This window comes from Necator americanus, chromosome IV (assembly GCF_031761385.1).
Source record: "Necator americanus strain Aroian chromosome IV, whole genome shotgun sequence".
In the NCBI taxonomy this organism is placed as follows: domain Eukaryota; kingdom Metazoa; phylum Nematoda; class Chromadorea; order Rhabditida; family Ancylostomatidae; genus Necator; species Necator americanus.
In genome coordinates this window covers 21,608,622-21,623,617 of record NC_087374.1, presented here as the reverse complement: position 1 = coordinate 21,623,617, position 14,996 = coordinate 21,608,622, and the positions used below count along the sequence as shown (strand labels likewise).

The window sequence follows — 14,996 nt, the reverse complement described above, 5'->3', positions numbered from 1 at the left end:
CGACACATCTTCTTCAGAAGCCTGAAAGTGTCGCCGTACCTGCAGTTCAAGCCACCAAATATCTTAACTTTGATCGATTTCTGGCCAACTTTTTCATCAAAGATGATTTTCCAATACAACAGGAGCTACAGAACTAAACCCCTTTTTTGCGAAGAGTTTCCGTAACGACGCTGACACTCACTGCGATTGTGTAAGTGTGACTTGCACCCTACATAGATGGTGATTAGATTTGGGTTGACCTACGGTTTGCATAACGATACGAACGGTGTTAGGTCACACTCATGATCGGCAAGTACTCGTTCTGGATGTCCACATTCGAATTTCTAGCAAAGGTTCGAAACGCTTCTAACGCTATCCTTGCTGTAGTTTCAGTTCGTATCGTACATGTTACGTAGGGTTTATTTCGCCGACGCTTCCCGAGCTCCGAGGTCAGATTTTTTCCTCGCTGAGTGCATAAATGCTCGTTGTTTAGTACCTCTTGTTCTCCTACTTTACTGCGTGGGCAAACAACACATTTCTTAAATGTGTATTGCTTGTCATACAATCTGTTGCACCTTTTGATGTTATCGTTAGGTACAACTTTCGAGACATAGTATAGTTTGATTCAGCATAGAGAATGCTCGCGTGCGAAAGGACAAGGGAACATAAAATCCGAATAGACTTTGAAACGTCGTTTGAAAAGCCAAAATACCAATGTTTCAGTAACCACGAACTCCTCAGGTCTGCTTTTCCACTGCGACTATTTAAAAACAACCGGTTTCATATCAGGACCACTATAAGGGGATCAACTCTCTGTAACTTACTACGAAAGGAATATGAAGCTTCGCCCAGGCGAGCAGAGGCACATTTGTAACAATGTATTCATGTTCCCGGACCAGGTAGGTACCAATCTATCGATCCGGAGGAAGGAACGGCTGAGGGGTTCGGACATCGACCGTTCACCTGCAGCTGCACCTCTTGCGCCACCCCCAGCTAACTGGTTGAGGTATGTGAGGAGTGCTTTCAGAATCACCTACAGATAGGTTGCAGCTTCTTGAGAAAATGACTCCTTGCTATCTTGTCCGTGAATTTTTCTGAATTTTACTTCTTAATTTATGGTAATGGATGGGGAACATAAATATCACGAACCATTTCTTTCCATTGGGTAATTTACCCTGGAAGGGTTCATGAGAAGACGTAGAAATAGAACTGTTTTTACCGTGTCGTAAAAATATATCCTCCTCTAAGTATTTCGGATGATCCGTGATCTAGGATGAAGAATGAGCACGAAAGAAGATTGACGGTAACTTCGTCACCATTTATTTATAATGCATCGTTGTGAAAGTCATCGCTGACGAGGGCAACGGCCAGGTTATGAAAGTGTGAAAACGAGAAGAAATTCAATTTACACTTCACTATTGTTCGTTCTCGTGGCGTGGCAGGTTGCGCGCATCCACCCGGACTCTCTCACCGATACGTGACTACGAGAAGATGAAAATGCCTTGACAGATACAACTAATAACACAAAAAAGTAGGAAAAACGGAACGCTGTCCACACTGCTACGCTTGCAATCTGCAAATGATAAGTTCAAATGAAGGTGATCAGTGCATTAGTTGCATTCCCAATCAATCGAACACCATTCAAAACACAGCGTAATAAATGCATGAAAATATAAAATGTACATGCAATAACGTACATGCAGTTTGACAATTTTGCTGAACGCAATTGCAAGTAATGGATAGAATCAACACTTAAACAATCTGTTCAGTCAAGTTAGTCAGAGTTGAACATTTATATCTACAATTTTAATCGGATCACGTTCAAAGGATTAAACCTGATTTTTCGAATGGACATAATTGGACGTCAACAACTCGCAGTTAGGGCAAAACTAGAAGTGGAATCACGAAAAGTGACTGTTTTCTTTCCTTTTTTTTCAAATAATTACACGAATTAATTCCGATCAGCTTCACAGTGATTGAAGACAATGAATTATGAATTACGAATGGTCCTCCGGTGGTTATGTCGATCTCCAAAAATTTCGTCTCCCCCGCGTGAGGGAAAAAGAGCTTTCACACTATTCCAGTGAACCTTAGCTCGCTGTCACCTGCAGCTGGAAGGAAGGAAAACGGTTTCACTCTTCTCCGAACAATTATCCTGTTAAGAAAGAAAGTTGGGAGAACAGGCCACTAGCGTGCATGCAGATGATCGGATTGGTCGAGAAGCGATCCTGCAAGTGAAATTCTGCAGTTCTGAACTTTTTCAAAATTTGACCTACTCATTTCTGATAAGAATGAGGGTGTTCGGTGACTTCCTTCTTTCCGCTCCTTTTCTGGCTTCTCTTTTTCTACTAGATGTACACTCTTTGAGATAAGCTATGGTAGTGTCATCCATCTAGACTACTTATTCGTTTTTCACTCAAAACTGGCCCACCTGTGACGAACTTCGTTCAAAAACGATCCTTCGCTATAATTCGTCGAATTAATCGCAAGTAATTGCTTTGCTTCTACTTCAATACCCTCGCTCACCACCCTACCCGTCTTCGTCCCCGGCTAACAGAAACAATCCACATATGAACGGGGAGTGAGGACAGTGGTGAAGAGTGTACGAATGGAATGGCAATTATCCGGTCCTCCGCAGCCTCAAAAATAGGCGGCGATTTCCGGTTCACCTCGCGTGCAGAGAGGTTCATCTCTCGGCTCTTCGCCACGTTCCTCGCTCTGCACGATCTCGCCGATTCTCGCGGGGATTCAGGATTATCGCAGCGATTTGATTGGATTGGCGCTACTTTGCAGTCCTTACAAACAGCCTTTTTCATACTGTAAACTCCTCTTGAAACAGAATAAGGAATTCACGCTATTACGGGGTTTTCGGGAGATTTCAAGAAAAGAAATGACACGGAAGCTCCCTCAATTCTTGTGCCGATTCGACTATGCGCATTGCCTTCTTCTTCTCTTTCTGCACCATTTATCTCCTGATACATTTTAATGTTTGCTTTTCTTTTTCAATATTGCTCGTCTGCATTTTTACATTTCTACATCAAAGCATGCCTTAAATTTCATGTCATCATCGAAATATGAATAATCTTTACGCCTATCCGCATTTTTTTTTATTTTTCCATCCGCTTTTTTTGTTTTGTTATGCTTGTTTGTCCGTCTCTCTGTCTATATTATCATCTAACATCTGTGATCTGCACATATGATTCATAATGCCCCATATCGATTTTATCGCTTCACATTATATCTACTCATTTTCTATTATTATTCTATTCTCGATTCTTTCCCTTTTTTACGTGTATTATACGATTTTTAGTGGAAAAAAGAGCACCATGCTTTCCAGAAACGCAGTGTCCTTCCCTGTTGAGGATATACCTCTGGCAATCTTTCAAAATTCTACCTACGAGAATATCGCTCTGTTCGTCTAACTAGTCCTAAACTGCTTCGTTTCCCGCTATACATCCATCGTTTCGAATTTCCTCGTCTGCTCTCCTTACGACAGTCATACTGTATCCATTTAGCTCCACTGTACTATTTATTGATTTGTTTCTGTACCATTCTCGTACTTCAGTGATACGTGTTCGTTTATTTCAATCTAAACGGCCGCTATGCGCACCGGATTGAGTCAGGACAGTGTGCGCTGTGCAGGGAACCGCAAGCGATGCGGCAGATGCGTTGCGGGCTTCGGGACGAACAGAGCCATCAACTACCATATGACATGTATTTGTCTGCTTCTCTGAGTACTTTTTTGCTATCCTCCGCGTGTCTTATAGTTACATACAGTATTTTTTCGTTTTTCTTCTTGCTCAGATCGATGCTTAGTTTCGTTGAACATGCCTTTGCCGTTATCTAATTACCATCTTTACGTATGCGCCTGTCAAATTCTTAACTCTCACTTCAAAATCTCATTCTTAATTCTTCTTATTCTTCATCTTTTTTTTAGTACACAAAATCCAACAATCCGTCTCTCACTATATTTCCGCTCCTTAAGAAAACACACCGTATATGAAATCCCAACATACTTTATCCTTACTTCTAAAATACCATTATCGCTATTTTCCTTATTCTGTTTTGTCAAGTTGCCCTCAAAATAACGTGCTAACAGAGAGGGAGAGAGCGAGAGCGCAAATCCACTCTTCAGGACCCTCGTCGGTTCCACAGAGCGCAGTTTTTTACTTGTAGTACTTGTCATGCAACAAGATGCAGTTACACGAGATTCGTAAAGTCTAAGCCGATGAGCGTAGTCTTTTTGTTTTTTTAGGATAGTAAACCAATCAACTAATTAGTAATACGAAAGAGGAAAATATAGAGAGAACTATTCCTCAAAATTGAACCCCTAAGAAAAGGTAGACTTGCTTTTGCTCTAGAATCTGCCAACCTGGAAATTTCGGTTGGAATTCCTAACTGGAAAATGCGCCGAATTACTGTAGCAGAAGAAAAACAGTGATTGCAGCCAAAAACAGTCAACTGACAACATTGACGCCTTTCCGGCGATTAGTCCCACATCGGATAAGAACGCAAGTCAACATTCGGGTCCCTTTACTCTGTGCGGATAATAGCTGCTGCCTTTTGTAGTATCTCGTTAAAGGTGAGGAAGGTCAGTGCGAAGGTTAGGAAGCAAAAATTACCGTGAATGTTGTCTTCAATTACTATCTCGAATATTCTTTCAATTGCGAGTGTCATGAAACTTTGTAGTATATGTGTAGGTAGAAACCGTCCATTGATTTCTTTTAGCAATAAAAATCCGCATCCGGAGCGCTTAAAGCATTTTCTTTCGTAAGGAAATGGATTCCTTGTTGTCATTCATGCTGTTCTCCATGGCTGCAGCATGTGCACCGCCAGGATTCGTCCAAAGCAATGATCCAAGTACGATTCATTACTTCTTTATATCGGGAGCTAAATGGATCTCCCCTCTTCGCATGATTCGTGATTTCCATCTCAACATTTTTACTTTTTGTGCGCAAAAGGTAATGATTTTGAAATAGACATTTTACGAGTTGTATTTACATGAAGCGCAAATTTACACGAAATCTCGACTACTTTTCTGTTTACTCCTTAGCATATGGCGGTGGTATGGCGCCTACCTTCGAGCGTGGTAAAGCGCGAACTCTCGCCGCTGTGTGCAGTGGTCGTGACGTGGGGGCAGAAGCAACAGAACAGTCGTTTTGGCCGGAAGTGTTGCGCCATAACCCGTGGCTGCGTCTAAATGGAATTTAGAGTTAATGTCCTCTTGCACAACCCTTTCAACGATTCCTAAAAGTTTTCCAAACTTAATTTCTGAATGCTTCACCACGGCACATTTCAAGGTCAAGTGCAAACAGCTAGTCATCCTTGAAATTCGAGTGCATTTGCTATTTAGCTCAGATGCGCTCAAATTTAATGGAGGTGAGCTCCAAAACGGCGCCAAATTTTTCATTCCGTCACCTTTCCACGCGTGCGACTGCAATGCGGCCCAGTTTCATCGCCGGATGAAGCTACGCTATTGTGGAAAGAAGGAGAGGAAACCAGACCAGATCAAATCAGAAGTCACTTGACTTGAGTTAACCAACTACTGGTACTAGTGCCTGACGCACTTGCCCACATCGTCGCCGAGGCGAGTCTTCGAATACACTTCTGCCCAATCTTTTCGATGTACAGCGGAGCTCGCTCAGAGTTCGTCCATTCGTCACTGCCTCATCCGTTCCACTTGGCGTTTCGCGTGAACTGCTATCGCCGCCGATCCGAGTACCTGAGGCCGACAAATTCCGGCGTAAAGAAACAGTGATGTTATCAACAATTCCCTCTATGTATTTTACCTACTTGAGTGGGCTTCGGCAATTTGCTGGACAACGGCACCTTTTCGCAGTATGTGAGAAGCTTTTGCCACATAATGGTGCAGGTCATGTAGGTCGCACATGCCCTGTGCTCAAATGCCTGATTGCATTTAGCATAAGCAGGGCCCCCTGCTCGATAAAGCAGCAATCAGACTCGTACATGAGCCACTAAGAAATATGATCTGTCATGTCCAGAAGCCTATGGAAGATGCTTGGAATTATCTCTTTCAGTGTTAGCAAAACAAATGAACGTCTTTTACCTTGAAGCTCCATTGAAATACACTTAGTTCATTTGTTCATCCAATTTAAAGTCTCAATGTGTCCAAAAAGAGAAAGACCTAGGATAGGAACTTTTTGAAGTTCAGTTTTTTAAAGATAAATTCTTTTTTTTTTGTATTCAAGGTCTTCCCAATGCCTAATCCGTAATCCATAATTCACCAGGTAATGTCGGCGCAAGATGTTCGGATCTGATCCTCTATCCTGTGTCAGCAGTCGACCAAAGTGACCAGTACAGGTGAGCAATTACCGAGAGCAGTTAAGGATTCAATCGATGATTTTAAGGTTTGACTATAGCGATGTGAGTTTCGGTAATACTCATGCTCAAGGAGCTACAGTAGCGATCACATGTACTACAGGAGGTCAGCCAGCTACGGTAGAAGGCTATGACCAGGTGAGCAGCTCTATGAAATCGTTAGGAAGTTTTCCTCACTCAGTAATTTCTCATGTGGTGCTTTTATATGAAACTCCCTAGATGGTCGCCTTAATTGCTGATCTTCATCGATCGATACTCATTGAACGCAACAAACAAGACTTCAATGTCAAAACTCATTGGACTTCCGCATCCTCTCCTGTGTCGCTAAAATTGCGTAAATTCGTAACTAGGGCGAGAGCTCGAATCGAACGGGGTCCATAAATAGCGTGTCCGGAAAATGTTCGGAAATTGCACGTTTCCTTGGAAGCGGGGACACCTTAAAAGCGGTCACTCCATGGTTGCATGGATACGCGAAAGGGAAATAGCGCATCCAGGTGTTCGAAGTCAACGGATGCAAACGAGAAGCCCATAGGTCTATGGCATGCGACACCCTGTCTTCTCTTTAAAGGCATCACCCCACGAATCTGGAGTGGTACGGATTTCCGGTGGAGTATTCGTATACGGGATCGTAGATTATTGAGAGAAGGGTGATTTCGTCCATTTCTTCCTAATTGCCGTAAAAAACGGCCCGGACGATACGGCTTCGAGCGTTCCGGCGCTCTATTTTCCACAAGGAGTTCGATTGGAGCGCGCCAGCCTTGTGCATCCGCGCATCTTCCGGGCCGTTTTTAACGGCAGTTAGGAAGAAATGGACAAAATCAAACCCCTCTCCATAATCTACTATCCCGTGTACAAATACTCCACCTAAAATCCGCACCACTCCAGATTCGTGGTATGCTGCCTTTAAGATAAGGGTAAAAAAAAAACTGAATAAGCGGAAAGAATACTATAATTTTTCCATCAGATTTTCCGTACTAAATTCTTTTCTCACTCTCAGTTTCTTTTTGCATTTACCGTACCAATCTCTATTTTGTTTTGAAATCATATTAATCAAATGAACAGTAAGTGTATTCAACAAATCTATCAGCTGCTTAATTTTGACAAATTTACTCACCAATTTACTCACCATCAACGTCCGCTTTTTACTTCCTGCTGGAAACTGGACCCAATATCCATTTTGTTGATCGTATCGTCCACGTTAAACGATTTTAGACATAATAGCCGTGATCATTTTTATCGATCCATGAAATTCGGGCTGGAGCAATCAGCATGGTTTTCAGCGAAGACTTTGCGAGAAAAAAAAGCATTTTTGAACATTTTCTGGAACATAGACTGTATGTTAATTTTTTCCTTACAAGTGGAAACAATGACATATTGCCGCTGGGCCATTTTACTGTTGTAGAACCGATCAGTCATGACTGAGATAAACGCAAGCTGCGTACATATACGTTAAAACTGATATTTTAGAGTTTTAGAGTGATACAAATCCGTTTGTCAATTGACTTTTTTTTTTCAAAAATCGCTCTGAATTGCTAAAATATCGTAATATTTTAGTGAATTTTCCTCTGAACTGCTAAAATATCATAATATTTTAGTGGATTTTCATATCAAAGGGTAACTCGCGACCATCACAGAAGAGGAAAAAAGTATTTGAAATGGGAGTTAAAGGCAGCGCACCACGAAGCTGACGTGGTGTGGGAATCCGCGGCGAAAGTCCCCCACCCTAATCGCCCTGAAAAACGGAGTGGGAATATTTTATTTTCTACGAGCAACGTTAGAACGCTCCTCTATGTAAAGGTTCTGGTCCCCCTAGCAACATATTCATCGGTTTCACTTGAATAGGCAGTCCAGGAGAACTTACTGGCTTTCGACCGCTGCGCAGGTGGATGCGGCGCGTATACGATAGTGGAGCGTTGCAACTGAAATCGTCGTAGAAAACGGACTGTTTGAACCCGCTTCTCACGACGACCAGGGAGAGATGAGCGGAACCACCCCTGATCCCACAATCCACAACCCCATCTCTGGCTTGTCCAGCGGTTTCCCTCAGTACGTCAGATTCGTGGTATGCTGCCTTTAACGCGTTGCATTGCTACCGTACCCCAAACGCTTCGCTTTCTATTCCGTCATTTCAGCAACGAACATCGATTTCTGCAGCGCCAAGTCTGCTGGCCACTTGCACCAACGTTGGCGGTAGCCAGTACACGTGGACGATACTCGGACGAATACTGCAGTTTGTCGACTGTCGATTCTGATCGGACTTATCAGTCAACACTAGCGACGATTGACCAACCTTCTGAATAGCATGGGTTCTAATAGAACCACACAAAAAAGCAGTCCAGAATAATGAACTAATCGTTACGTTCGTAATGAGATTTCCATCTAGTCGTTGAAGCAATGCTTTTAAAATTTAAGGTACAGCCTTCTAAGTAGACTCATAGCTGGTCCAATCAATACTGCCTATTTCTACAGTTAGCAGTTACAGTAGCCCAATAGTGTCTTCTCTTGTTCTTTCTTCGTTGTCTTTCCACATTTAGATCACATACCAATGGCACATATTTACTCGCCCATGTGGGAGTCGCCATTGCGACCCGTCTCTGTAACTTTGCATTGTCACAGTTTACTACACGCTTACACGTACTTGAAGTACGGTATTCTTGCATGAATCCTAAAAAAACCGCTGGTTTACGCGTCCACTTGATTTCTATGCACTAAAAACAGCAACTAAGTTCCTTATGATGTCTGTTGCAGCACAGATGGCATTTCTTCTGCTATTTTGAAAACAACGCCAACTTTTGCACGCTACTAAACTTCGTTAACTTCGGCGATGTTCCTTGAAAAGATAACAAGGTCCCTTCCGTATCCATCCGCTTTGGATGAGCCAACGCGTTTTGACTGCAATTCGAATCGCTAGAGCTTTTATGAGCGCGTGTGCCACCATACAATGCCTTGGCACCAATTTATCGACCCCGAAGTGCTTGGTTAGCACTGGGTCAGTTTCAAACCACCGAGCTTGCGGTCGCAGCCGCTGCAGAACATTGGGACGACCGCGTCAGACCCGCCTCAATGTTCCATAGCATGCATATATTTAATTCAATGCGAGGTAAAGAGAAGGGACCTCATAATCTCCCTTGTTTCTCTGCTGCGGAAATCATGTCTCATGCTGTCTACCCTCTACTTCTATGATAAATAAGTTTCTTTTTTTATTGCTTCCAGCAAATCCATCCAGTCATTTTGTTCCCGTGTAGTCCGCTATTGTATGAGAGCCGTGCACCTGATTGCTACTGTTCATTTTGATTTTGTTATGCATTAAAGTGATGTAAATAACTGTGTGGTATGTGGTAATGTAGCGGTGCCACAGTGAATGAGGCGATTCTCCGAAAAAGGCCAGGATGAGATCTGGATAGATGGGTTGCGTCAGTTTATGACAGTTTAGGCGTGAGCTACTCTCTTCGCCGGCTTCCCGCGCTGGTGACAGTGCTTTTAAAGGCATCACTCCACGAATCTGAGGTGGTACGGATTTCAGGTGGAGTATTTTTATAAGGGGTAGTAGATTATGGAGAGGAGGGTGATTCCGTCCATTTCTTCCTAATTGCCGTAAAAAACGGCCCGGAAGATACGGCTTCAGGCGTTCTGGCGCACAATTTTCCACATGGAGTTCGACTGGAGCGCGCCAGCCTTGTGCGGCGCCGCATCCTCCGGGCCGTTTTTACGGCAGTTAGGAAGAAATGGACGGAATCACCCTCCTCTCCATAATCTACTACCCCTTATAAGAATACTCCACCTGAAATCCGTACCACCTCAGATTCGTGGAGTGATGCCTTTAAAACATCGACACTAACATGAAAAACCTAATGCTTTCGAAAAATACTTAAATCCCAAGTCACAGAACTGATCTCCTATAGATTATCTTAGAAGTCTGTAGATTACCTTAGAAAATACAGAAGTTCTTTGGCAAAAATAGATGAATATCAAGGTCGATAATTGCCTGATGGGACTTCCACAATATACGGACGTCCGCAATCGAATATCCTGGCAGTTTTCGTCCTAATCTGAGATTCAAACTGTAGAATCGCTGGCGTCAGTACGTAGCAATTCCTCACATCTAATAAAAGTAACCTGGACTTTCACACGAGTCTGTTCTACGAGTAATTAAAGCATAGGCTACAAACTTTCTTTCGGTCAGTGCCTACTTGATCGGGCAGCCACGACGGTTTTGCAGGACCTCGGAACATGCAATCAATCACACAGCGCGTCGCTTGCGCAAACATAAGTACAGGACCTGTATAGTCGCTTATCCATCGCCTGCTGCTTTGTTTTCTCACCCGCATTTTCAGAAGTTGTGCCTTGTACCAATGCTCAGATAGAAGTTATAAGCATCACCCCACGAATCTGGGGTGGTACTGGTTTCAGGCAGTAATGCCCATAGGGGTCGTAGTTGTGGCCGCCTGGCGCAATAGATAACGCGTCCGCCTACGAACCAGAAGATTACAGGTTCGAATCCTGCCGTGGTCGTATTATTTCGGTAAATAATTGGGATTGTTCAGCGATCTCAAAGGAGATTTCTAATCCTTAAGTCTTTTTCTATATCGAACTACTCTTCTCCTCATCCTAGGCCATTAAAGCACTAATAAGCTCGCAAACCATTCCATACTCTCTTTTACTCTTACAACTCCCAAATGTGAGTTATCGATGCGTGACTCAATCAAAGCCTCAATCATCATATGTGACAGTTTTGCGTGCTAGCTACTATTACGTGATACCGGTCAGTGGGCGCAAGTATCCGGAGCTGGTCATCTGGCAATTATTCCCCACAACTAGGGCGCAATAATTGTCGTAATGCACAATACATACTATCGTTGTGAATTCAACTTGAAGGGTATCCGTTATGGGATGCCCAATGCACAATGCTTATGCTGGAGTTGCAAACCTCCAGGATAGATACAGAAATCTGCATTTTCATGGACCCACTCGTCCCAAAACTTCATGAGGAGCGGAAGGAAGCTTTATAATTCTCGAGATTGTAGCTCTTTGATTAGAATCAACTTCAATATACATGTTTTCAGCAATATTCTTGAGATAAACAATATGTTTTGAAAGTCTAGGAGTGCCCTCAAGCGAAATCACTCACCATTCAGAGATAAAAGGAGATTGATTGACTTATGATCCATGTAAGATGATCTAAGCAAAGGCGGAAGACTAAAAGAAGACGCGCGTAGGAGCATTCAGAATGAATATTTTCACTGATGATATGTCAAGTTCATCCCGAAGAAAGACTCCTTTTTGAACTCGCAGTAGACGAAAACATTTCCATTTAAATTTTTTATCTTTAGAATAGTGCTGGACACAACTTTGATAGTCTATTTCATCTTTTTTCGATCTTTATTTTTTTCCTCTTCGTACATCATGACTGTAATGAAGAAACAACTCGAAGAACTTCTTTAAGGGTATTTTTACAATTAGTGACCTTAGGTACCTCTGGTGCGTTATTGAAAGCAATTTCCTCAAAGATCTACTGACGCAATGAAGACACCGACAAAATTCCAGTACTGAAGTGTTCATTGGTGTTTAATTACTCTTTCATAACCAAAGCATTGAAGAAATCTGCCGAACATCAATTTCAGCCTTCACATAAGGTTTTCGAGGCAAGTGCTATGAAAATCAAGTTTCTTCCTCACTTGCAGTAATTCCATATGCTAAAACTTTCTTTTTTCTAAAAGTGCTTCAAAAAATGAATGTAAAAAAGAAAATGGTGGAAAAGAGACACCAATAATTTACATCCAAACCACGTATATTATTAGTCAGAAAAAACAAATCACATATGAGTACGAAGACAGCTCCAAAGAGGCAATCACGCTTATGCAACAGGTGCCTGCTCAATATGAGGAGGGAAGGAAAGATGAGCACCTGGCGGGAAAACATTTGGAAATCCAGGCTTGTCAGGACGGAACAGTTCCAGTTTAGTGCCAGTCTTGTCGATCGTGGCTACGCGGACAACACCACCGGATGAGCTGGAAATAAAGAAAACTCATATTCACCAGCAAAACATCCTGATGCAATCACGAGATCAAACATTGTGAACCAGCTGAGCTTTCGGTCCTAGAGAACAAAAAGTTCTCTGATAGTAAGATCCCGTTAAATATCCCTAATCTTGTCTATATTTCTATTCTTCTATACATTTCAATTCCAACGACTCAAACATAACTTATTCTACTTAGCTTTAAATTGACCCCAATTTCATTTGTACTGGTACGAAGCACCAGTATACTAGTATACACCAGTACACTGCCGAGAAGCATTGGAAAAGGAAAAATCTCTAAATCCGAATGGAATCATTTCAATTTAAGAAACTAACCCATCACGGAACACAGCTAAACCAACAGCCTGCTTCACAATGGCTTTACACTCCTCCTTCGTCAGATTTGGTTTCCAAGCGTTGTCGAGGAATCCCTACAAGAAGCAAATTTCTTTGGAGGACACTTACGTTTTCAAACCTCATAAAGAAGAAACCAAATTCAAAAAACCCATTTTTGGTTTTCCATGGAACTTCACGCAAAAATGTTACATTTAAGAAAAGAAGTATGGAAAAATCATACTCTCCAAAAATCCCAAGAATTTCAAGACTTTCGCAGAGCACTTTGAAAATAAAAATCGCTTGATAAAGATGGATGCGTAACATAATAAGATAGCACCTGAACAAACGTAGATCCTGAACCAGATGCGGTCGACTTTTGTCGCGTCACGAAACCACCGAGGGGAATTGCATAGAGCTAGAAGGTTAAACTTCTAAGAAGAAAAAGACGTCTTACAAAACCACAAAATTGTACTTGTCCGCCACTCTGTTCATCCCAGCCTGCGATCAAAACTGATGCAGAAAGCTGATCGCGGTAGTTGTACAGGAATTTGCGGAAAATCTGAGCACCACGGTAGATTGTTACTGGATCGTTTTCCAGCATACTATAACCAGGCGAATATGGGATCCAAAACAAGGCATAGGATTTGATGCAAATCTATCTTGCAGAAAGGAAAAGAACAGTAATGAATGTCTGAGAAAAAAAAATTCCGATAAAGGGGACAGATCATGCGGAACATGTCCATCGAAAGACACCTGTAAACTTCTATGTGATACTTGACTATATCAGCAATAGCCTGAGTGTCTGCTGCAGAACCAGATCGACAAACAGTCATGTGGTCGGTGATAGGAGTAATTTTATTGGTGGCTCGCGAAGAAATGAACGATCTAAACAGATCTCGTATTCAAGGAGAAAAGACATAGACAAGAAGTATCTAAAGATAAGGTTAAACATCTGAAAACCTCCTAAGCAATTGCACGAAGTTTCTAGAAAACTTACCCAGCACTAGTTCTAGAATCCGTCCCAACGACAACACCCCCATTAAACTCCATGGCTATAAGTGTAGTCTGAAAACAGAACGTAAGTAAACAGTAGAAAACGAAACTGCGCACAACGCTGAACTGAAAGAGTTGGTCAAATTCCGCTCATTTCTTTTCTGAGTATTCATCTGAATACCCGAATATTACGTCATCATTTTTTCTGTTCAGCAAGGAATAGAAACTAGCTTATCTATGTACACTCCCCCGTAAAACTTTAGAATATACGTTTTCAAAGTTTCCTATGTGACTTTGGCTCACTTTAAAATCTGAATCCTAGTTTTCTCACTTGTAGTTAAATACTCCTTACTTTGTTTGTAGAATGTGTTTCGGTGTTCATTTCAAAAGAAACTTTTTTGATTTCCTCCTCTTAAAACTTTCCACACGCATTCTCTTCAAACTATAGCATTATCCGAACCCATAGCATTAAACTCCACAAATTGGCAATAAAATTGCAAATTGGCATTTGTATTTCGATGAAGTAAAAGAGAGTGTTTCAGTACTAACTCCAGTGCTAATTGGCTGGTGTGGATAGAACCCCAATGATGGGATAGGCTTCCGTTCCTCCTCTTCCATGACGTCCATTCCGAACTCGACACTAAACAAAACTGAATGAAGCAATATACGATGAGAAGTGTAAGGACGTCAACAGAAACACGACTACTCAGGAACACGTAAACGAGAACAACACACAGTGGAAATTGAAATGCTCAAATTCGACTTTCTTTCGACTTCGAAAGGCCCATTTCCTCATTTTTAAACGCAGCCTTTAGAAAACTTTTCGACGTTGCGTTCTTAAGTGGCAGATAGGGTTTCAGTATCACAGTGAATACGCAAAACATTTCCTTTCAAATCTAGGAAATGGAGGGTTCAGTTTACCCAACAAGACAGCTGTTCACATTCACGGGATTGAAACAAAACCACTTAAGAATCCTTTAGCTTGTGGGACAGTCGCTTTATCAGGTAACATCATCATTAAATGAATCAAAATTTACGTTCTTTTATATTATCATGTCTCAAGCAAAGGGCTCCCCCTCGGTAGGGAAACTAAGGCCTCCAGTCCCTTCAACGAGGGGCATTTTGCAGTTTTACAGCTAATCTTCGAAACTGAGTCTCGAACCATAACCATCTCATCTACACAAATTCTTTGCTTGAATTAGGAATTAGCATTCCACGGCCTTCTATAAAAAGCGAATAAAATCTAAGGGCTGAGAAAGAGAAATTTAGACGCAGCCGGAGAGGTAGGCAGCCGTCAAGCTAGGCCCGTTTTTCCTCAGTACTCCTTGTCTTC

The 14,996-nt window shown here is 42.1% G+C and overlaps 3 protein-coding genes across 4 annotated transcripts; 1 reads left to right on the top strand and 2 right to left on the bottom strand.

Annotated features, from left to right (window-relative positions):
• Positions 1-4,757: 4,757 nt before the first annotated feature.
• RB195_002242 (uncharacterized protein) lies at positions 4,758-8,570 on the top strand (the record flags this gene model as incomplete). 2 transcript variants are annotated; one of them, XM_064199408.1, is made up of 4 exons in its annotated part: positions 4,758-4,839; positions 6,228-6,300; positions 6,348-6,456; positions 8,451-8,570. In XM_064199408.1, the coding sequence occupies 4 exons, from the start codon at positions 4,758-4,760 to the stop codon at positions 8,568-8,570; spliced, it is 384 nt and encodes a 127-aa protein (XP_064055289.1). The 2 variants fall into 2 exon arrangements, with proteins under 2 accessions (XP_064055289.1, XP_013302313.2); XM_013446859.2 differs by lacking the exons at positions 4,758-4,839; positions 6,228-6,300 and having other exon boundaries at positions 6,337-6,456.
• Positions 5,514-5,869, bottom strand: RB195_002243 (uncharacterized protein; the record flags this gene model as incomplete). The annotated part of the gene is made up of 2 exons (XM_064199409.1): positions 5,514-5,701; positions 5,773-5,869. The coding sequence occupies 2 exons, from the start codon at positions 5,867-5,869 to the stop codon at positions 5,514-5,516; spliced, it is 285 nt and encodes a 94-aa protein (XP_064055290.1).
• A 3,406-nt stretch (positions 8,571-11,976) lies between the features above and the next one.
• On the bottom strand, positions 11,977-14,290 carry RB195_002241 (uncharacterized protein; the record flags this gene model as incomplete). Its single annotated transcript, XM_013446858.2, has 8 exons — positions 11,977-12,011; positions 12,223-12,326; positions 12,671-12,765; positions 13,008-13,085; positions 13,143-13,272; positions 13,424-13,555; positions 13,668-13,735; positions 14,213-14,290. The coding sequence occupies 8 exons, from the start codon at positions 14,288-14,290 to the stop codon at positions 11,977-11,979; spliced, it is 720 nt and encodes a 239-aa protein (XP_013302312.2).
• Positions 14,291-14,996: the final 706 nt, after the last annotated feature.